We start from the raw sequence: 22657 nt of genomic DNA on the forward strand, positions 1-22657 counted from the left end.
CCTGTCCTGAGGTGACACAAGTCAGAGGAGAGTGGAGTGGCTTGAAGCCCGGGGAATGGGGTTGGGATCCAGCATAACTACCTCCCTCTCCCCGCCTGCCCCCGGGGCCGCCCACTACCTGCCCTCATCCCGCCCCAGAATGCCTCCCTCCCGCCCCAGAATGCCTCCCTCCCGCCTCCTCCCTGCCCACCCCAGAGTGTTGCATCAACCAAGTTCAGCCAATGCTTGGTACCTCCGCCAGCGAAGAGTCATTAAGTCAGCCTCCACAGGCCAGCACATGTCCGTGCACCAGCCTAGCCAACTCACAAGGAGGTGCAAACGTGCCCTCCTGGGCAGGCGCAAGGGACTTGCACTGGCCCAAGGGCACCTCAGGATTGCACCCTAAGCGTCCTGCTCAGTAGGGGAGTGGATAGATGAAAATGCTGAAGAAATGAGGTGGGAAAAGCCACAACTACTGAATGTTCAAGTTTGTCAGGAGATCTGAAGATATACCATCACCCAGTCACTTGACAACTGAAGTCCAAGGTATTTCTTGGCTCTGAGTTCCCAATCCTGCAGCAAGCACCCTTAGTCTCGACCCTGCTGTTGGGGGTTCTTTCACTGAAATGATGAGGAGCCAAGACACAGGAACTATGCACATTCAACTGGGAGTATTTCCATTGAACATTATGTGCCTTATTTCTGACTAAACAAGTTTAGATGTCCAGTGTAAATCTGGGGTTTGAGATGAACCCTCAGTTTTGGACTCTGACTCTAGTTCCACTGATGTTCTCTCCAGTTTCACTGCATTCAGTGGGACTGCTAGTGTTAACCTGAGTATTTTGGCTTATAGTATTTTAGCAGCCAGAAACACAATACAATGGGGCAAAATTTGTTGAAAAACTGCTCTTCATCCAAATACTTATTTTCTCACTCACAAAGATCTTGGTTCCACAGTCTCTGCTGAATAAAACATTAAATAGATGTCATTCTGCCCCCACCCCGCATTTTAAAACTAGAATTAATTTTGCTAAGCGGGTCTATTTTTCTCTTTCTAAAGTGCTTTTGAAATTCAAATGCTTTTCCAGCCTCAGGTCAGATATTAGTCTGGACGGGTGCTGCTGTTTTTAGATAAACAACATAATGCAAAATATCAGCAGGGGAAAACAGCATGTGTTTGGGAACGAAGCAAGAAACAAAGTCCAAAGAAACAATTTTTCATTTTAGAGAGTGTTAATAATATACACACTCTGTCTTCAATCACGGTTTTCAAAAGTACAATAAAAAGTCAATAATTTGAAATTACTGCAGTTGAATAGAAGCAATAAAAAGGAGGGAGTATTTTTCATTGAATCGTAATTATTGGTGGATACGAGTGTAGCTGCCCGATGTCTGAAGTTCCTTTTGGCTGGCGCGAAGCAACTGGTATAACTCAGAAAGAGAATCTGGAGAAGTCCTCTGATGATGGGTAATAACCTTGGTGGTCGGATCCGCACATTCATGCACTGCTTTCTGTAACTGTAGCTGCAGGGGAAAGGAGACTGCAGATCCTCTGAGATTGAGAGAGAACCAAGGGCGAAATATTTTATCACAGATGACCTATGGAAAAGGGAAAAAAACAGCTCTGTCTTCAAGAAACAGTAGTTGGTGTACAAGGTCTTCCATTCCACCACATTTGAGGATAAGATCTTCACACAAAATACTTTTTATAAGAAGAGTCCTGCTGGATCAGACCAAAGGCCCATCCAGTCCAGCTTCCTGCATCTCACAGTGGCCCACCAAATGCCTCAGGGAGCACACAAGACAACATGACACCTGCACCCTGGCGTCCTCCCTTGCATCTAGCATTCTGAGGTAGCCCACTTCTAAAATCAGGAGTTTGCACATTACACATCATGGCTTGTAGCCTGTGATGAACTTCTCCAGAAATTTGTCCAATCCTCTTTTAAAAACATCCAGGCCAGATGCCATCACCACATCCTGTGGCAAGGAGTTCCACAGACAATTTATAGAAATTGATGACCTGACCCATTTGGACTGAGGAATCCATATGATCTAGCCAGCTTACTAAACCGAAAGCAAACAGTAGCAGAGAGCATCTGACTTGCAATCAATCAACAAACAAACAAGAACATGGTCACTGTATGGGATCAAATCAGTGATACACCCAGCAGTGTATTCTACTAACTAGCCCACCTGGTTACAGAACATGGTGACAATTTCCATGCCCTGTGGTTAAATCTCCACAGAGGAGATTAGACAGCAGTTAGAGACACATAATTAACTCTTTATCTGCTTGGGCACAGGAGCGCCAATATTTATTTTAAAAGATTCAAATCTTTTCTCTACAACTCAGGGTTGATCACAGATTTGAAATTACAGTAAAAAAAAATAATAAAGCTACAACCCAGTGCATTCTTTCCTGCAAGTAGGTTGCATTGAACACGATGGAAATTACTTTTGATACCTGCCTCGAACTGGGTTGTCTGACATTTTTAAAAAACCATCAGGCACTATAAAAATATCAAAGAAACAAGAAAAGAGAACAAACAGCATGATCAGAAAATGACCAATAGTAAGAAGGCTGAGGGGGAGTGTGTGCCTAGGGTGGGAAGGGGACAGTTATTGGCAGCATTGGCTCTGCTGATATCCAACCCCCCCCCCCCCCAGCCTTGATCCACCTATCTGGGTCCATTTGGACTTGTCCCAAATATTCTCTTACTTCGAGGAGGCTTCCAGAACTTAAAATTCTCCCACCTAACGCAGTTCACATCCTATTGGCACTACTGCATTGACACCAGGGCAATTATGTTGGATTAGGCCGTTAGTAACATCCAAACAAAAACGTCCAGTTTAGAACTTCCCAGAGGGAAGATACTGGGTATCTTTGCTTCCTCATGTTTTCTATTCCACATTGCATGGGAACACACAGTGTGGAGCAGGAACTGCAAGTCACGCAGTCCTATGGTTGGAATGTAGAAGGCTATCCAGAGAAGGGAGCTTGGGAGCACAGAGGTGGGGCTTGGCAGTGTGTTCTTACTTGCCTCCGTAAGGGAAGGTCAAAATAGGGCTTCTGTGGTGCATCTGTCAGAATTTCTTCATACGCAGAGGATGCCACTTGTGACTGCAATCATGAGCATGCATCTCTGCACATGTCCTAATGACCATAATGGGATCATTCATTTTAATTTGCACAGTAATGGGTTATCTAATGGTAATGGGTTACCCTGAGAGCTAGGGTGGTGTAGTGGTTTGGGAGGTGGACTTAGACCTGGAAGATCCAGGTTCAAATCTCCCCTCAGCCATGAAGCTTCCTGGGTGACACTTTCTCTCAGCCTCACAAGGTTGTTGTGAGGACAAAAGAAGGGGAGCAGCTGTATACACTGCCCTGAGCTCTTTGGAGGAAGGGCGGTATAAAAATGTGAAAAAAGTATCTTTTAAGGCAGAGACATGCATCCAGTTGTAGACAAATAAACCTGTAGCCACTTACTTGCAGGTTGTTATTGGCTCTCTCTGCTCCACATTTTCGGCTCCTCAGGTCGCACTTTGAGAAGCAATCAAAAAAATTACAGTCTTCATCTCCAGTGCAATTCTGCTCAAGGATGTCTCTCATTTTTGGTTCAAAAAAAGCCATATCTACATCTATAGCGACCACCTGCAAAACACAGCAATGCATTCAAGGTGCTATACGCAGAGGAATTGCCACTTTCTGTCCTCATTGTTTCTAAGTCCTCAGACTGCTGACTCCTGCTTTCCAGGATAAGCCCAAGAGAAAATTAGAAATTACAAGTGGAAGAGTTTTGGCTGCCTAGCTCAGCAGCGCTCGTGCCAAAAATAGAGCTGTAGTGGCAATCGCTGATTCTTATGACAGAAGCAGGTAAGATGTTCTGTGAGATACATGAGGAAATTCTACCCTCAGAATCATTTTGTTTCATTCTCCTTAGCGAAGATAGTCATCTCTCTGATGGCAGTTCTGTTTCTTTTGTCCTAAAGCCTCACTCTTGAGCACTTCTCCCCAAACCCAGGAACCAAGAAAAGGTTGTTCCTGGTCTACTGAACTCACCAAGCTGTCACTCCACAGAAACATTTCAAATAATTCTTATTGCATCTTCTCTCTCAGGGTTCATACACAAGGTTGTATTCTTCTATGTCAAATTAATTCTATCACAATATCTGCCACACTCTGGATTCCATATTGACAACTATTGCCAATACTGAGCATTGCACCCCGAAGAAAGTTTCAAGAACCATCTTACACCAAGTGGCTGAAGTTTACTTCATTCTATGAACCTGTGAAGCTGCTTTATATTTGTGCTGAATGCCCTGTTTCCCCACTCCCTAGTTTTTATGCATAGCTTTCCTTCTTTTTGGACACTTCTAACCCCACCAAAGTATTGGCTTAGTATACAGCCTAAAAAAGCTGTAGGGATATTTTCCTGCCGCTGTCTTTTGTTTGCAATGCCATTTTTAACCAGCTATATGCTCTTGTGGATTCGGTTCATTCTTCATGTCCGAAGCAGCTAGTCCACCTACTGACACTGGCATGCGTCCACTGAGTGGGCAGCCAAACCTGCCTGTCTAAGTAGTGGGGCAGGGTGGCTCTGTAAGGCTATCAGAAAGAACTGCATTGTTCTCTTCTTCACACTATTCTCCCAAATTGTATGCAGCAAGCAGATTCAGTACATAAAAACATAAGGAGCCCTGCTGTATCAGATCAAGGTTTGATCTAGATTCTAGTCCATCATTCTGCTTCCAACAATGGCTCACCAGATACTTCCAGGAAACCTAAAACCAGAGCCAGAAAGCAAAACCTATCCTGCTATTGTCTCCTAGCAGCTGGAACTCAGTGGGCTACCTTTTTGTCCTGTATTTATCTAATCCCCTTTTGAGAGCCTTCTAAGCTAGTGGCCCTCACTACATCTTACAACAGTGAATTCCTTAAATGAATTAAATATTGCGGGGGGGGGGGGAACTACCATAGATACTTGCCTATAGTATGTAAAATTTTTGCCAAGTAAAACTTCTGCCAAGTAATCAATCTCAAATTATCACTTTGCCTTATCTCTGAGTCAGAGGGCAGAGCCTTTGGACTCTGAAAAGTTTCCTTTCCTGCTCAAGCAGGCTCATTTGTTTCTTTAGTAACTTTCCTGGGAAATTCCAGCCAAATTTAACCTTTTATTCTCCTCCATTCCTTTTTGCAAATGCATGCATTTGGCAGAGGTCTGTTTTTTTCAACAACAGGATGGGATCTTCCTTTCCATTTGAAACAAAATCCCAGGCTACAATTCAGTGCACCATTATTTAAGAATAACACCCATGGAAAGCAGTGGATCTACTTCTGAGTAAAAAGGGTAGCAAATATATGCAGCTGCATCTCTGCTGTGAACTGAATAGCACACTCTCAGTTATGTGTTATGGGTTGTATGTTGTATGTAGAGCTTCTGGCTTAACACACCAGACACCTTAAAGGTGGATTTGATGCATGGTTCTCCTGCAGTGGTTGCCAACCTTTTTCACTTGCATATCCCTTGGCAGCCCATTTCCATAAATTGTACCCTTCATATTAGCAAAATGTTTGTCAGGAATAATACAAGCCCTCATCTCCTCTATATGAAAGCCCAGACTTCATGTATTTATCACAATGTTTTCACTTTTTATCTGTTTGAAGAATAGAAGACTCTGCCTTTGCACTGTTTTGCACCAGAAGTGTCCTGAGAAATTCTGGGCGATTGATCACTTTCCATATTATGTTTCAGGTTTTTTTTTTACTGTGCTGGTTTTCAATCACTGGTTCATACATGAATTGATGACCAAAAACTAGCTACTGGTGGGGCTTTCACAACCAACTAGCTACCTCCCTTCCTGCCTTGCTGGTCCTTGCAAGGCATTCTGGAGCATGACCTGCCTTTTTCTGCCATTATTCCATTCTTTTTCAAGTACCCCTAAAGGTCCTGTTGAGTGTCCCTGGGAGTACATGAATACCAGGTTGGGAACCACTGTTTTACTGGTATGTTGTTTACAGTGCACTTACTCTGATAGTGTTCACAAAAAGGTGAAGACCAGAATTTAAAAAGAATAAAAATGTATCTTATGATATTTTACTATGTTTTTAATAAATTAGAGACTACAGTTCTTAGGTAACAATTAGTGGTAGGTTATTTTTCAGGATCTGGCCTGGGGTAAAATCAGACAAAACTATAGTCAGACACCCCCCTAAGTTTAACCCTGACTTATCCGAGGGTCATAGAAAATTCCATGAATTTTGGCTCAAAACCTGCCCTCGACTTATCTGTGGGATTGGCTTATAGGCGGGTGTCTGTGGTGCTTTCTTTTATCTGTTCCAAATCTCCTGCCAATTAATTTATCTGGCTCTGTTCCCTTCTCAGTCTTGACATCAAACTGTTTGGAAGTTTGCTCACTTCCAATAAAATGTCAACAAAAAGGGCATCCTGTTTTCACTCACCTACATGAGTTGGCTCACCATTCATTATGGTTCCCATGATGGGTACCAGCTCCCTGTCAATTTTAGATCCTAAATATCCCTCTTTCACTACAGCCTTATTGGTCCCAGCCACTGTATCTCACAGAGCATTCCCATAGATATGGATTTGTACTTTCTCATTTATAATAGCTTTCTGATGCAAAATTCCCAGCCTTCCCTTTCTTGGTGCACATACATATAAATACATACTTTATAGGTCTTCGCTGTATATTTGCTGCCATTGCCCAATGCTCCATACTGTTTCACTTCTAAACCACATGTGGGTCACTGGCAGAGAGGCAGAGAAGCAGCACTGAAGCAACGCATGAACTCTGAGTACTTGTGGATACTGCTGCTAATACCTGCCTGCCAAATTTACGTTCATTCTGTGGATAGTATGAGTTGCAAATTCTAGCCTCCAAGCTGTCAATGCAGCTCTCTTTTGTGAGCACTCTTTTCACTTGAAAAATCATAACATTAAGGGGGAGAGGTGGAAGAGAAGGCAGCTTACAAATCAAAGCGGTCTGAGTGACAGGGTGAAAGTCCCCTTGAATTTCAAATGGCCCTCTCCTTTCTCCTTAGATCTAGAGAAGCCTGAACACAACATATTGCTCCAAGCGTTTTCTAGGTTTCTGTGAAAGCTTTAGAAGACTGACACACCCTGGGGCGTTTCACAAGTTCAGACAGGCAATATCAGAAATTGATCTGGCTTTTAACAAAGTCTGCAGTGCACTGTAACCTCTTAGAATTTCTCTGTTGTAAAAAAGATTCCATTGGAAAATGTTTCCATCTGCTGCTTTTTCATTGTTAGAATACATGTAGTTGGGCCAGATCTTGCATAAGCCAAATATTATGTGGGCCAGCTTTTACAATGGACATTTTCCAAAATAGGGTAATGTCTTTATTAGGACCAACCAAATAATAACATGATATCAAAACAGAAAGCTGTTGAATCTGAGGATTCTTAATCAGGCTAGATCAGTGGTTCTCACACATTTAGCTCCGGGACCCACTTTTTAGAATGAGAATCTGTCAGGACCCACTGGAAGTGATGTCATGACCGGAAGTGACATCATCAAGCAGAAACATTTTAAACAATGTTAAGAATGCCTGCAATCGTACCCACACTTACCCAGGAGTAAGTCCCATTTACTATTGTTGTTAAAATATACATAGTAGCTTGTTAAAAGTACAGGTCTGTAACATTTCCCCAAATGCAGTCACATACCATGGCAGCATCAAGTCTAATATATTAAAAATAAAATATTGAACTGAATGGGGACCCACCTGAAATTGGTTTACGACCCACAGTTTGAGAAACACTGGGCTAGATCATCAGTTTCCAAACTGTGGGTCTGTGGCCCACCAGTGGGTCACATCCCCATTTTTGATGGGTTGCGAAACTTACAAAGTAGATTAGGCTATGCGCATCAAAGGTTAAACAACCTGCTACTTGGGGGAAGCTGCTGCTCAATCACCGTTAGAGCCGCAGAGCCCTGAGCTGCCAGTAAAGTGAAACTTTTTTTAGGTGGGTCCTGATGCTAAAAGGTTTGCAAACCATGGGGCTAGATAGTAAGCAAAGGGTGGGGGAAGGGAGTTGAGATGTGTTATAGGTTCTCCAGCAGTCTGCATCTTGTAAAAGCAAAAGATGGAGTTTAGAAGGTTTTCATGCAAACTTGGGTCAGCCTCTGAAGAGTATATAGCAATATACACCCAGGGCTGCTTAGACAAAGGAAACAAAAAATGGTTGAACACTTCATGTGCTATAAATACAGTCTGTCAGTCAAGTGTCCAGTCTCCTGTGTTAACCAGAAACACACTCATATAAAGTTGCCTTCTTTAGAATCAAATGATCAATTTAGATCAGTACAGCCCACATTGACTGGCAGTGACTCTCTAAGGTTTCAATCAAGAGTCTTTCCCAAAGCCATCTAGAGACACCAGGGATTGAGCCTGGGGCTTTCTGTATGCAAAGCATCTGCTCTACCACTGAGCCTCAGGAGTACATGAGGGGGTAGCTGAAGCTGAATCAGACTCTACATATGGCAAGCAGATCCATTCTCTTCCACTTCATAACTCACACTTTCTGGTGGTTTCTTGTTCCTTCCCACTCATTCCCTTAGGTTCCAATTATGCACCTGAATAAACTTCACAATGGAGAATAAAAATACTCCTACTCCTATAAGTTACTACATAACGTGCTTAACCTTTGCTCAGCACATTCAAGTGTGAAGTTGTATGCGCATAGTTAATAAATACTGATTCTGTTGGCAGCTGTGTTAATGAACACATTTTACTTCTATTCTACAGGAAGAAATTAACTTGATCTGAATTCAACTGAATGTATGAAGTGGGGCAAAATATGATCAGGCCCGGGAGGGGAGCATGATCAGCGGCACTGGTGCGTGCTGTATCCTATCCCCCTTCCTGGGTCAGATCCACCAACATGGATAAACTCAGCCTTGCACCAGCGATTTTGCTGGGGTGGGTCTGAGTAGACCTATTGCATTGGCTGGGGCCTTCCCTGAAGCGACAAATGTCCCTTTACCTTGAGGAGACCTCCAGCCTGCAAAATTCCCCTATGGAATGCACCGCAAGCCACACTGGCACCACTGCATCAGGATGGGGGAATCTGTACTGGATTGGGCTTCGAGTCTGTTCACTGCTGCCCACTGCCTGCTGTTTGACATGAGCCACATCACAGCGCTATCATGGGCTGACCCTGGCGAGACACATGCCTATAAAAGTGATTCTGATGGTAAAGCAGGTGTAGCACACCATGTCAAGTGAAGAGAGTCCGGTTTTAGAGGTCAATCAACAACAACTGGAATATCTGCAACACAGTACTTTGAAAATGTGATGACAGTGAAGAAGACCTCTTTTTGGTTGTTTTAATATGAATTGAACATTACTTGGTCTCTACTCATCTGTTCTCCCACCTTATCCTCCTCAGGACTCCCTAAAGGTTGAGAGACCAAGGGCCCAATCATATCCAACTTAGCAGCACTGTTGCAGCTGTGCCAATGGGGAATGCGCTGCATCTTGCAGTGAGGCTTGGGCCAGTTACAGAGGCCTCCTCAAGGTAAGGGAACATTTATTCCTCTACTTGGGGTCTGCACTGCAGCTGCATCTGTGATGGAAAGTTGGATAGGACCAGGCCCTCAGTCAATGAAGCAGTGAGAGAGATCACCTTTGTCAGTGACAACCAAGATCAATCTACTATTGAACTATTACTATTAAGAAAGCATGCATGCACAGGCCCTCAATGAACTAGGCAGCAGGCCTAATAAGCAGGAACGTGTGGCCCCACAGTACCATTCTTTAGTAAAGTACCATTTCGTTTTGACAGTGAAACATAAATAAGTAGCGCTATTTAAACACACATTTAGCACTATTTTAAACACACATAATCCCTACTGAATACAATAGAATATCTGGGTAAATATGCATAAGACTGGGTTGCAACTTACCAAACTGAAGGTCAAACTTACCGTCAAATCATTTCTGATAGCAAAATTTTCTGGTTTGATGTCACAGAGATGGAGCCGGTGAGAAAAGTCATTGTCAAAATGATTGACCATATCAAGGAAGCTGATTGCAATTTCCATTATGGCCTTAGTCTTGCTGTCAATCCCAGAGAAAGAGGCACCAACAGCTTCCTCCACAGAAAAGAGAGTTTTGTGCCAGGCATGTCCAGCAGTCAGATACTCTACAGCGTAAAAATGGCCACAAGAGCCAATGACCCTTAGGACATGTTTACTAAAGTCTTGTAAGACACTAAAATAAATATATTCTTCTTGTTGAAGTAAGGACCACATACTGGCCAACTGTGCTTTCCAATGTGGTCCTCTCCTAGTCCACAAAGGCCCCATAGTGTTATTAGGTAGTTCCAAACCTAGAACGTTTTTAATCTCCAAAGCTACCATCAGAAGTAGTTCAGCCTCTGGAATACCCTGCGAGTCCATTTCCTCCAGCAAGCCAAGGCGCTGATAGCTGGAAAATATTTCATTTTTTGATTTCAAAATCACTGGGCGGCCTCTCCAGTCAGCTTGGATGACCTTTTTACCTCGGTCATAATAAAGGCAGCGTTTGTAGATCAACTTCTGCGCCACACACAAGTCTTCACAAAGGTCACCTGTCAAAGCTCCTTTTCTGTAGTCAAAGCACTAGAGAAAGATGGAAACAAACAATTGATAGCAGAAAGCCACAATTTTCAGTCACTTGCAGAGTGCAGAAGAGAAGCCAGTTGAAGACCCTGAATCCATTTTTCCTTTCTTTGTAGCACATGCAAAAGGAGCACACAGAAAGGAAGGGAAGCAGATGTGTGGGGAATCATGCCTGTATTTACCATTTGCCTTTCCTGCCGAACAGACCAGTCTGAAGGCCCAGAATACTATGGCTGTTTGATTTAGGCATGGCGTTGGTGGTGGTGGGGGGTAATCATAAACTGGACAGTTGACAAAGACCCAAAAATCATGGCTTACTAGTTAGGCCTTATGTTTTTGCTCTGCATATGCGGTTCTGGGTTCAAATACTAGCAGCCTCCATGCCAATGAGTGCTACAGGGGCAGCATGAACTTGCACCTTTAAACATCCTCTTCTACTTCCCCTGCCACACGTTACAGCCTGTAAAGCTCCAGAAAACTGTGTCTCACTGTTTTCGGTCTGGTGTTTTCTCTCTGTGCCCTTGCAGTTAAGGGTTCAAACAAGCACGCTGAGAGCAAGCTGGAGACCTCAGCTTCAAAACCCCCGCTTCTTTCTGCCACAGTTAAACTAGGAAAAAAGTATAGCATTGCATACTGTGATGAAAAGCAGTTCTGCATATATCATAAAAACAGGGGCAAGGCATGCACGGAAGTTTGCTGACGGGATGCCATAAGGTCATGAAATTACTGTACTCTGTAGGACCAACTGCAATGCACAATCACACTGAAGTCAGCGGGCAAACTCCTGTTTATTCACGGCAGAAACTTTACAAGGAAGGAAAGTAAATGTGAATCCCAACCAGCTTCACTCTGGAGTGTGGTAGAGCGAGATCAGTTGTTATCTGTCAAGTTGAACATATGCAGGATTTTAAAATGTGTTTTAGAAAAAGACGTGTTTCTACTGCAAGGTCAATCATAACCTGTTAGTTACATCACCTGACTTCCCTGTCAAAAGATACACATGCATTAGATATGTATAAGGAAATTCCTGTGGCTTGTGGATTTTACAGCTCATGACTGAAAAACTGAAAAAGACGTTGCTACTCTGTAGTTATGCGGTCATCTCAGATGCAAGAAATAAATAAAAGGATTTCCCCTGCCGATCCCTTTTTCCACCCATAATTGTTTCCATCCCTCCATTTCTAGGCGTGCGGGCAGTCTGCATAACTGTGTCCATTCAGATCTTCCAGAATTGCAGCTGCAAAGTCTATTCTGGACAAACCTCTGGAGTAGATTATTACTGATGTGGGCTAGGGTAGAAGGACTCTGAGGAGGCAAAAAACCAAAACAGCTGGATAAGTGGCTTGATACCAACTTCTGTCTTCATTTCCCACCTCACATCTATCCAGCCAATGAGTTCTTTGTCTATTCGGTCTGGTTCCCAGAAAAGGCAAGCTCTATGGATACCTCATGTCTCATACCCCTACAGCCAGCTCACCAATTCCAGGGCAGTTTTCATCCTACTGGCTTTGGACTCTGCAGGAAAGGTACGAAGTGCACAAAATCTATAGCATGTCTGAGCCCTCCAGTTCCAGTTGCTTTTTTTTTCTAAAATATTTTGGCCACTGTGGAGTACAACATTTGGATTTTCTGCTCCAGTTGCCAAATCGCCTGGAACCATCTCTGAAGACTTGCATGCTGGTTTTCACATAACCCACAACTCATAAATGGTGTCTCCACATGGAATTGTTGCTCCCAAGGTTCTTTCATGGGTGCCCCTAGCTGGTTTGACCCATCCCACAGAGGATGCTAGATCATTATGTACATGCCACTTTTCCTTCAGATAACCAAGAATCAGTAAGAGACAGCATGTCAAGCATTCTATCTAGTTCCATCCCCTTCACGGCAAGACAACAGACCAGCAAGACATAGAAGAACCCGCCCCATCCCACAACCCACATCAGTATCTGGGCTTCAGAAAGCTGTCCAATTTCTCCAGGTTCTGTAAGTAGCCTCAATTATAGCACTACTATAAGCTAACCAGCACATGAACATTCAGTAAACAGCCACAGTATGTAAAATGTAATTTAATAAAATTAATAGACATCCCTCATCCCCACCAGAGTTATCTAAATCCTGGTATAATACTGGTCATCATAATGTCTTACTTTAGCAAATTCCAAAGTTCAGCAATGGAGTAAAAATGAACTTCTTTGTCTTGAACTTCTGGAATGTGTTAGACCCCCACATCCTGCGATTCAGGTATTACAGGAAAGATTAAATAAACATTCCTTCTTTGTGTAGTCCCCCCACCATTTGTAATGTTATATACATCCATCACAGTCTGTGAATATCAATTAAGTGGGCTTCCAAAGTTGTTTTTTTTTAAATTGTGAGACGTGGCCCCAGAATTTTCCAGGAACAAATCTGCATAGTTTACTAGTCTCCAGAGTCACAGAGGTCTCTTAAGGTCATGAACGTCTGTGGCAAAACCAAAAGGATGAAAATAATGCAATGGGGAAAGCATATGACTTAAAAAGCCACTTTATTTCTGCCTGTAAAAACCTCTGTAAAGATACTCAGACATTGAATTTAAATAGGAACACCAATTTTGCTGGAAGCCATTCACTGATGCAAGCAGTATATACAAAATAACAGAGTTAGCTAAATTTCAGAATACCCACAACGGAACTGTGTGCTAAAGTAATGCAGCATTTCCATTTTTATAAGTTATGATACTCCTTTCTGGTGACCAATATTTTTGTAAGCCTCTGACAACTGCGTAACCATGTATGGCATTACCAAAAACTCAGAAGTAAATAAAGACTGCAATCCTTTTACATAAATAATCTAAATTTCCAAGCACTTAATTTGCTTAACTGATTTCAGGACTTGGCGACAAACACACAGAACCATTTTGCCATGGGTGAACAGACAACCAATGACATTGGGGTCTATGGATTTAAGACAATTTAGCCCCTTCAAAGTCAATAAGACCGAACTGACTGAAATCCAAGTGCACTACTCCGGCTTAACCAGTTTGTAGATAAGGCTGTAAATAACATTTCTGTTTCTGGAATCCAAGTTAAGATACAGACCAAAAGAAATAATGTAAATTATTATAGAGAGCCAGAGTGGTGTAGTGGTTTGGGAGGTAGATTTAGACCTGGATGATCCAGGTTCAAATCCCCCCTCAGCCACAAAGCTTCCTGGGTGACCTTGGGCCAGTCATTTTCTCTCAGCCTCACCTACCTCACAGGGTTGTTGTGAGGGCAAAAGGAGGGGAGCAGCTGTGTAAACAGCCCTGAGCTCTTTGGAAGAAGGGCAGTATGAAAATGTATAAAATGTGAAATAAATGCTGTTCCTAACACTGTATTTGGTACTCCCGAATTATATTGGACCTCCAGCACAGCTCTGGAGGAAATGGAAAATAATTCAGTATCTCAGAGGTATCCAACCTTCACAGCTGCCTGTTGGAGAAAAAGAACTCAGTCCTGATGCTTTTTCCAAGAAGTTGGCAAGGCTGCTGCATGTGCATAATTTGTCTTAGTTTATTATGCAGAACACGGGGAGATTTATAGTCATCAATAGCTTGCGACCATAATAGATTATTTAATTTCCATTAAGGTTTCTATCCCACTTAACAAAAGCTGTTTCAAAAACCAAATAATTTAGCTTTGTAATTAGTCCATTCTATTCAATGATTCCTTGTGGTGGATTTTCAAATCACAAAGCACATACTGTATACAGTATTTTGGTCTAAAAACATTTGTAAGTTCAAGCCACAAAATTAATGTCTGAGGACTCTTGTCTAAAGGCTTTGTTGCCTGGGCAATCTATGCTTTTTTGAGTGAGAGGAGATAGTAAAAGTCCAGCAAGCAATTTTTATCTTTTCCTTACACTTACAAAAGGCAGTACTTTCTGGCAGTAAGTGAACAGAGTGTTGGAATAACTTTTCCACTATATAAACGCATTGGCATGTCTTAAATCATGATACATCACAGACAATAAAGTGAAGGTCTTTCTCCAGCTAGTCCAAAGCAATAAATTCTTTTCTTTCATCACAGTGAAGAAGAGATGTGTACAGACATTGTAGCTGACCAGCCAAACTCAACCAAACTGCCTTGAAAAACTGGTTGGAAATACAGATGCTGCTTTTGTGCCTGTTTTCAGGATGTTTTATCAGATACACCAAGCAGTTGAATACTTTGTCTTCTTTAATTGACAGTAACTGCTGCCTAGAAGGTGTAAAATGCAGTCATCGTGGCAAGCAAATGCTTTGCAAGCAAGCTGCCTGTTTCCCTTAATCAGCAGCTTGGCTGCCCCCTTTTTTCCCAAAGCACAGGCAAAAACTCCATCAGCATGGACTACTTGTTTTCCAATGCCTTGTGTGCCAGCACATTCACAAATCTCCTATTCATGACATCAAGCATTCAGTCATTCCCTATTAATTAGTCTCTACTCAAAAGACTGATTCTTGACCAGCTACAGACCACAATTTAGCACAGGGAAATGGAAAGCAGTCCATTAAGTAAGGCATGGGAGAGTGGAGAAAAAGGATGGCATGGCCAGGGATGGCATAAAATTGTGACAGCATGTCACAGTAGCGTAATGAAATGCTGTTTTGTTACAGTGGTGGAAAATAGGATTCCAGGTGCAATCAGGATTGCAGATGCCCATTTTTAAGGGATGCCCTTATTGTAAACCATTGCTTATTTTAATTCCACAACACCATAGAACACAATGTCAATCTGTTTTACTTGTCAAGTTTGCGTACACTGGTTCTAAAGCATGCATCAGCTCTGATTTAGAAAAAGAAACAGTGAACAGAATTACAGCCACTCCCTGCAAGAAGGTTAATAGATGAGCTAGTCATTATCCATGGATGAGATATTGTGCTGCTAGCTCTGGACAGGGCTAGTATAAGGGTAGTGCAAAAAAAAAAAAAAATGACCCAGCCAAGTGAAAGCACTTTTAAGTCCCACTGATTTCAATAAGAAAGATTACACACTTTTTTTTTCTCCCACTGAAATATATGGAACAGAAATAAATGCATGCTTAATATATTCCAATGATATTAATTGGACTTAAAGGTGCATACGTTTGACTGACCATTCCACATGTTTTTGAGTGTTTTTTTTTTAATTGCCTGGAAAGATCTAGAATTGTTCAAATACCATTGTGGCATTTTCCCACACTTGGCATGTTAGCACAGGATTTTAATGTACAGTTACTTATAATATCTGTTGTAGTGGTTACTTGTGGGTGTGTGTGTGTGTGTGTGTGTGTGTGTGTGTGTGTGTGTGTGTGATTATGTGTATATATATATATATTCTCTCTAGGAACCTCACAAACAAGGAATGAAGGTAAAAAAAAAAAAAACCCTTCCATTGTCACCCCTTAAAAGTGACTGGTATTCACTGGTATACTGCCTCTGAAAACAGAGGTTTCATTTAACGGTCGTGGCTAATAACCATTTGTAAACCTTGCTCCCATGAATTTTTCTAATTCCCTTTTCATGCCATCTTGTCTTTCCATTCACATCTTGTGACAGTGAATTCCATGGGTAAATTGTGTGTTATGCATAAGTACTTTCTTTTATCTGTCTTGACCCCATCAGTTTGTTGGAGTAACCATGTCCTAGTTAGGAAAAGAAAATATCTCTGTTCACTTTGCCCACACCACACATCATTATAGAAATCTTAATCATCTGATTCACCAAAACAAAAAGTGTCAGCCCAATCCTAACCAACTTTTCAGCACTGATGAAACTTCAATGCAGCCCCGAGATAAGGGAACAAACACTATCTTACTTTGAGGAGGCTTCTGTGACTGCCCCCCCCCCACATGCTCCATTGGTATAGGTGCACCAGCATTGAAAAGTTAATTAGCACTAGGCTGTAAGGTTGCAATTCTATACTCTTTCCTGGGAGCAAGCCCAAATGAATATAATGGGACTAACTTCGAGTAGACATGCGTGTCTGTTTCATGACCCTGTCCTATCCAGGATTGGGCCAGGGTATGCGTAGGTTTATGACAGAGGAACAGAGTTCCACTGTTGTAAAATGGCCTCCAGTGGCCACACATGTGCTTACCGACAGTGGCCATCTTGAGTACGCTGCTGCAGACAGACCTGCTGCCAGAACAGCACAGCTAAGTGCAATTGCAACAGGAGTAGAATGAGGTGTGAAGTGGAGAAACGGGGGTCATCCTGGACAGGGCGGAGGTGGGGGAGGAAGGCAGACTTTGGGCAGTATCAGCAGCACTTGCATGTGCTGCTATCTTGATTCTGTCCATCTTCCTTACTGCCACCATTACACGTCTATTACTGCTAAACAGCAGGCATAGATCTGAGGAGACCCAAGGCAGTGGTGGAGGCTCTCCCTAGCATAAGCGAACAAAACTTCACTTACTCCTGGATAGCCCCCCCCCACAGATACAGTGTCTGTTCTTGGTGAGGCCACGTTGGTGGGGGGGGGGGACTTGGGTAGGATTGGGCTGTCAGTCTTTCTAATGCCAAGCTAACCTTACTGAAATTCACACTTCCACTAGAAGTTGTACAAGTCACTTTTACTTTGATTAACCCTGGGGTCAACTTCCAATGGGTATTTCATGCAGGTCATTTACCCTGCTAATTGGGTAAGAGGCACTTTTTCAAGTGGGTGCTCCTCTTTTTAGCAGGGGGAGAGTAACTGGCCCACCTCACCCCAGCACTGTCTGTTCTAGTGGCTGTCTGCTGGTATTCATTTGCATCTTTTTAGATTGTGAGCCCTTTTGGGACAGGGAGCCATTTAGTTATTTGATTTTTCTCTGTAAACCGCTTTGTGAACTTTTAGTTGAAAAGCGGTATATAAATACTGTTGATTGATTGATTGATTGATACAGATATTTTGTTAGTAAGCAGCCTGCATTCCCTTCTCCTTATCAGACTTCCATTTGTATGTTAAGTTCTAGGTACTCAATATGCTACACACACGTTTAGAATGGATACCTATGAATTGGTGGGACTCTTGGTGTGTTATTTAATAAACAGAACAACATTAATTTAGAGCAGTAGTTCCCAAACTTTTTAGCACTGGGACCCACTTTTAAAATGACACTCTGTTGGGACCCACCTAGCTTTACACAACTTAAAAAAAAACAAAAACATGGTTTCATGCTCAAGCCTCTGTTTTTAGTTTTTACTATAGTGAGGGGCCACCTTTTCGGAGCACTTGTTGAGCTCTTCATTCACCAGTTAGGGGCCATTCTGGTGGTTGCTCCATTTTGGTTTCCATAGGGCTCAGCACATTTTCCCTATCAATTTTGCAACCCACCAAAAATGGGGTTGCAACCCACTGGTGGCCCCTGACCTACAATTTGGGAACCACTGATTTAGAGGAATCTGCACTGATAAGTTTTCTGTTTGGCATTAATTGGGTGACCTCTTCTATGGACCCTCATGCCTGACCCTGCAAGTGACCCGACATTTCTGGCTTTCTCAAGACAGATGTCTTGTCTTTTTCTTCCCCACTGAATCAGCCCCCAACATCAAGCAACATCTGCTTGCTTCTAACATCTACCAACATCTACCATAAAGGTTTTGGGTTTATTTTGTTTTTGAGGCAAAGGGCACCACTCACAAAAAGTGCAGGCACCTGTTATTTTGCAGATTAGGTAATGCTATGGGTATGTTCCGTGATAAAAGATTATTATTAAACAGTTCACAAAGCGGCTTACAGACAAAATAACCAAATGGCTCCCTGTCCCTAAAGGGCTCACAATCTAAAAAGATGCAAAACACCATCAAGAAGCCACATGAAAACACTGTGCTGGGTTGAAGAGGGAAAGTGCCCTTGCTAAATATAAGAGGAGCACCACTTGAAACTCCTGCAAAAACGTAAAGCCCTTCTTCTTTTCCAAAATGAGTTCTTTATCCATCACAAGGTATTTTCCATATATCCATACTTCTCCCACTTGCCACTGTCCTCTGATTCATCACACCTGCATTCTTCCTATGCATGTTTACTCAGAGGTTTAATTCCAAGACACTACTCACAGGATTGCAACCATGCAACATAATTCTACTGGAAGTTAATCTGGAAGTCCCACTGAGTTCAAAGGAACTAACTCCCAACCTGTACACGTTGAGTGTGCACAGGATTGCTTGAAATTGCAGTCCTGCACCAACTAAGTACATCAGGACCTCCTTTGAGTAAATGACAGGACTGCATTGCTGCAATCCTATACACTTACTAGGAGGCAGACCTCACAGAACATTGGAGCGGAGGGGAGGAACTTCCTTCTAAGTAAACCTGCTAGTTTAACTAAGTAAATATGGTTCAAACTTTAGCCCAGTCTTTTCTGGCTGTTGCCTATCCTGAGCCTCAGAACAGCCTATATTACAGTGGTTCCCAAACTGTGGGTCGGGACCAACTGGTGGGTCACGGCCTGATTTTTGGTGGGTCACCAATGGGTGATGAAAAGATCAGATAACTACTTGCCTCAAGTCCTGAGGCTATTCAAAAATCAGATACTGCAGCTGATAATTACCCTGGAAAGAGCTGAGCTGCTGCAGCCTGCAAGATAGGATACTGCCTTCCAAGGAGCTGAGCAGTTTGCAAGCATGTGTAAATATAAGGAGATAAATGTTTGAGCATCTTTGTATGGTTATTATTACTTATAAATGATAATTATTTCTTAATAAAAATTTTTAAAGTCTGGCAAGCCTAAGTAAGTCCTGATAATGTTCTTTTTTAAAAAAGCGGGTCATGGTGCTCTAAAGTTTGGGAACCACTTGGCCCATAAGGAACCCTCGCCCATATCCACAAGTGATCAAGGGAGAAAGTGGAATCCCCACATCCTGAGTGGATGCTCTGCCTGCCTCTTCTGAACACTAGTGAGCTCTGCAAGGACCTCGAGGCTGCAACCCTATCCACACTTTCCTGGGTGTGAGACTCACTGAGCCCGACGGGACTTACTTCTGAGGAGACATGCATAGGATTGGGCTCTCAGGCTGCAATCCTATCCACACTTTCCTGGGAGTAAGCCCCACTGACTCTGATGGGACTTACTTCTTAATGCATAGGATTGGGCTCTCAGGCTGCAACCCTATCCACACTTTCCTGGGTGTAAGACTCACTGAGCCCGACGGGACTTACTTCTGAGTAGACATGTATAGGATTGTGTTGCAAGACAGACACCTACCAGCCTGGCCAGGATCCTGTGGCTCTGCTCATCGGTGCAGCGCCCGGAGAAGACGCTGCCGCCGCCGCGGGCAAGGAGGAGGAAGAAGATGAAGAAGGCGCCCCCTGCAGCCCAGCACGCCGCCCAGGAGAGGAGGAAGGCGAGCGAGCATCGCCTGCCCAGCCGCGCTCTCAGCAGGCGCTTCCAGCGGGGCATCCCTCTCCTCAGAGCCCAGCCCGAGGCATGCCTACTCAGAAGTAAGTCCCATTAGAGTCAGTGGGGCTTGCTCGTAGGTAAGTGTGAGAGGGCTGCAGCCCGAACCCCTGCAGGAGCGCCACACCGGGGAGGCTGGTCAGACTGGAGCGTGCCTCGATCCCGTGCGCGCCACGCCAGGTCCGTGCCGGAGGGAGCATCAGGCAGCCGGCGCTGCGAGCGCGCCTCCGGAGCCCCTCGCCCCGCGAGCATCGCCTAGGAACCAGCCCCGCGCACCGCATCCATCACTTCGCCCGCCCTCCAGGCTGCTCGGGGAGCTCAGCCTCTGGCAGGGGAGCCACCCAGTTCCGCCTTCTCGGGTCCGCCGCCTCCCTCCCCTGGACAGTCACTGAGCAGCAAACTTTCGCAGGCGAGAGCAGCGCCTGGGGGGGGGGAGCCTTGGAAAGGGGGGGCAACAGCCACCGCCCCAAAAGCTGGAGGGCTGACTGGCACTTTTAAAGGCACACACCCCAAACGCCTGCCTTGGCGTGGGCATCTTGTGTATCAGCACACGCACACCCTGGAGTGACAGCCCAAGCCTCTGCACGGCTACTCAGAAGTAAGTCCTACTGTGTCCAATGGGGCTTACTCCCAGAAAAGTGTGCATAGGATGGCAACTTGGAAGCCCAATCCTGTGCATGTCTACTCAGAAGTAAGCCCCATTGTGTCCAATGGGACTTACACCCAGGAAAATGTGGATAGGGTGGCAGCCCAATCCTGTGCATGTCTACTCAAAAGTAAGCCCCATTGTGTCCATTGGGGCTTACTCCCAGGAAAATGTAGATAGGATGGCAGCCTGACAGCCCAATCCTATGCATGTCTATTCAGAAATAAGTTCCATTAGAGTCAATGGGGCTTACTCCAAAGAAAGTGTGGATAGAATTGAGCTGTGAGTCAGGCTTCCTTATTCTCTTAAGGCCCCAATATGCTGCCTGTTCTCATTAATATTACCATTTAATTCAGTGGTTCCCAAAATTTTCAGCCCTGGGACCCACTTTTTAAAATGACACTCTGTTACTCACTTAGCTTTATGAGACTGAAAAAGGAGCTCTACTGTAGAAAGGAATAATATTATTTATTTACCAGTAATAATAACCAGGAAAAAAAGATGCTCAAACATTTGTGCTTGCAAACTGCAGGAGCTGAGCTCTTTGCAGGGCAATTAACAGTTATTTGATTTTTGAACAGCCTCAGGGCTTGAGGCAATTAGTTACCTCTGATCTTTTCATTAGAGGCTTCGCTTGGTTGTTGTAGGACCCACCAAAAATCAAGTTGCAACCCACCAGTGGGTCCTGACCCACAGTTTGGGAACCACTTATATAGTTGGTAAATATAACTAAAAGTCATTAGGAAGGCACATTGACTCACTTTTCCTTCTATCTTATTATCATTTCCTTCTTGGGATATTTTTTTCTTCCCTCCCTCCCCATATATGTTCCCTTGTCCCCATATATGTCCACTTGTCTCAGCTTTTTTTGTCTCCTTAACATTTTCAGATCTTCATCCATTCAGATCTTCATTCCTTCTTGCAAGGCAAAAATAGACAAAGGTTGTCATTTCTCAGTCTTTAAGGAGTGATGCTTCATCTAAAAAAATAGCACCAAATTTAGTAGTCTAGTATTATGCATACTTCTTTTGCACAGATCTTTAGATCAGGAACATAAACATTTAATGTCCTGAACAGGAAATCATTAAAATAAGCCAAAGTGCAAATTAGGGTACATTTGCCAGCCCCAACATGCAGCACAAATCACTTTTAGTCTGGGGGATATCACTTGAGTATACTGTCAATGCAGGATGAAAAATATGATCAAAGCAAATTCAACTTAAATATACACTCTATATTGTTAATGTAGATTTTTCATTTGAATTATACTCATGGGAAATGCAGCAATTGTTTTAAAACTGTTTAAGTGTGAATCTAGCCTTATAAATCCTGGGACATATGCTGGTATTTCAAGATTATTGTGTCTTGCCACAATACTAATCTAGAGCAATGGTTCCCAAACTGTTCCCACAGTGGGTCACACCCAATTTTTGTCGGGATGCAAAACAGACAAAGCAGATTAGGCTGTGTGCATCAAAGGCTGCTACTTGTGGGAGTGTGCACTGCTGGCCATCACCATTATAGCCACAGAGGCTTGAGCAGTTGGGTAAAGTGACACTTTTTTCAGTGAGTCCCAGTGCTAAAAAGTTTGGGAACCACTGACTAGAGTGTTAGAATCTTTGTTGCTTATGTGATTCTAGATTGCTGAACCAGAACCTTTCCAATTCACATCCTGCCTCTGCCATGAACTCACTTGATGGCCTTAGGCAAGTCACTCCATCTCAGCCTCCCCATCTGCAAAATGGAGATATTTACCCACCTCACAGGATTATTGCAAGGACTGCATCAAGATAATACAGGTGAAACACTTTGCACACTATCCAAATGTTAAGTAGTAGCAGTATTCAATTTTGCACTGAAGATTAACCCTTGAGTATTCTGCAGCTGTAGCATTTTTCTGCAGCATTATTGCAATGCAAGATTCAACTTGTTAGCAGGGGTTGTGTTAGGTTTTCTCCACACTTTTTCTAACCTAAACACACCAGAACAGGGTCCAGAGAATAAAGTCAACTAATTACTACAGATGAG

At 43.3% G+C, this 22657-nt stretch overlaps 1 protein-coding gene across 1 annotated transcript; it reads right to left on the reverse strand.

Moving 5' to 3' along the window:
• Positions 1-1338: 1338 nt before the first annotated feature.
• DIPK1C (divergent protein kinase domain 1C) lies at positions 1339-19986 on the reverse strand. The gene is made up of 4 exons (XM_066624444.1): positions 19792-19986; positions 9952-10626; positions 3470-3634; positions 1339-1578 (listed from the first exon to the last, which is right to left on the reverse strand). Exons 1-4 carry the CDS (start codon positions 19984-19986, stop codon positions 1339-1341), a joined length of 1275 nt encoding a protein of 424 aa, XP_066480541.1.
• Positions 19987-22657: the final 2671 nt, after the last annotated feature.

The sequence above is a fragment of the Tiliqua scincoides genome, chromosome 4, assembly GCF_035046505.1.
Source record: "Tiliqua scincoides isolate rTilSci1 chromosome 4, rTilSci1.hap2, whole genome shotgun sequence".
Classification (NCBI taxonomy): Eukaryota; Metazoa; Chordata; class Lepidosauria; order Squamata; family Scincidae; genus Tiliqua; species Tiliqua scincoides.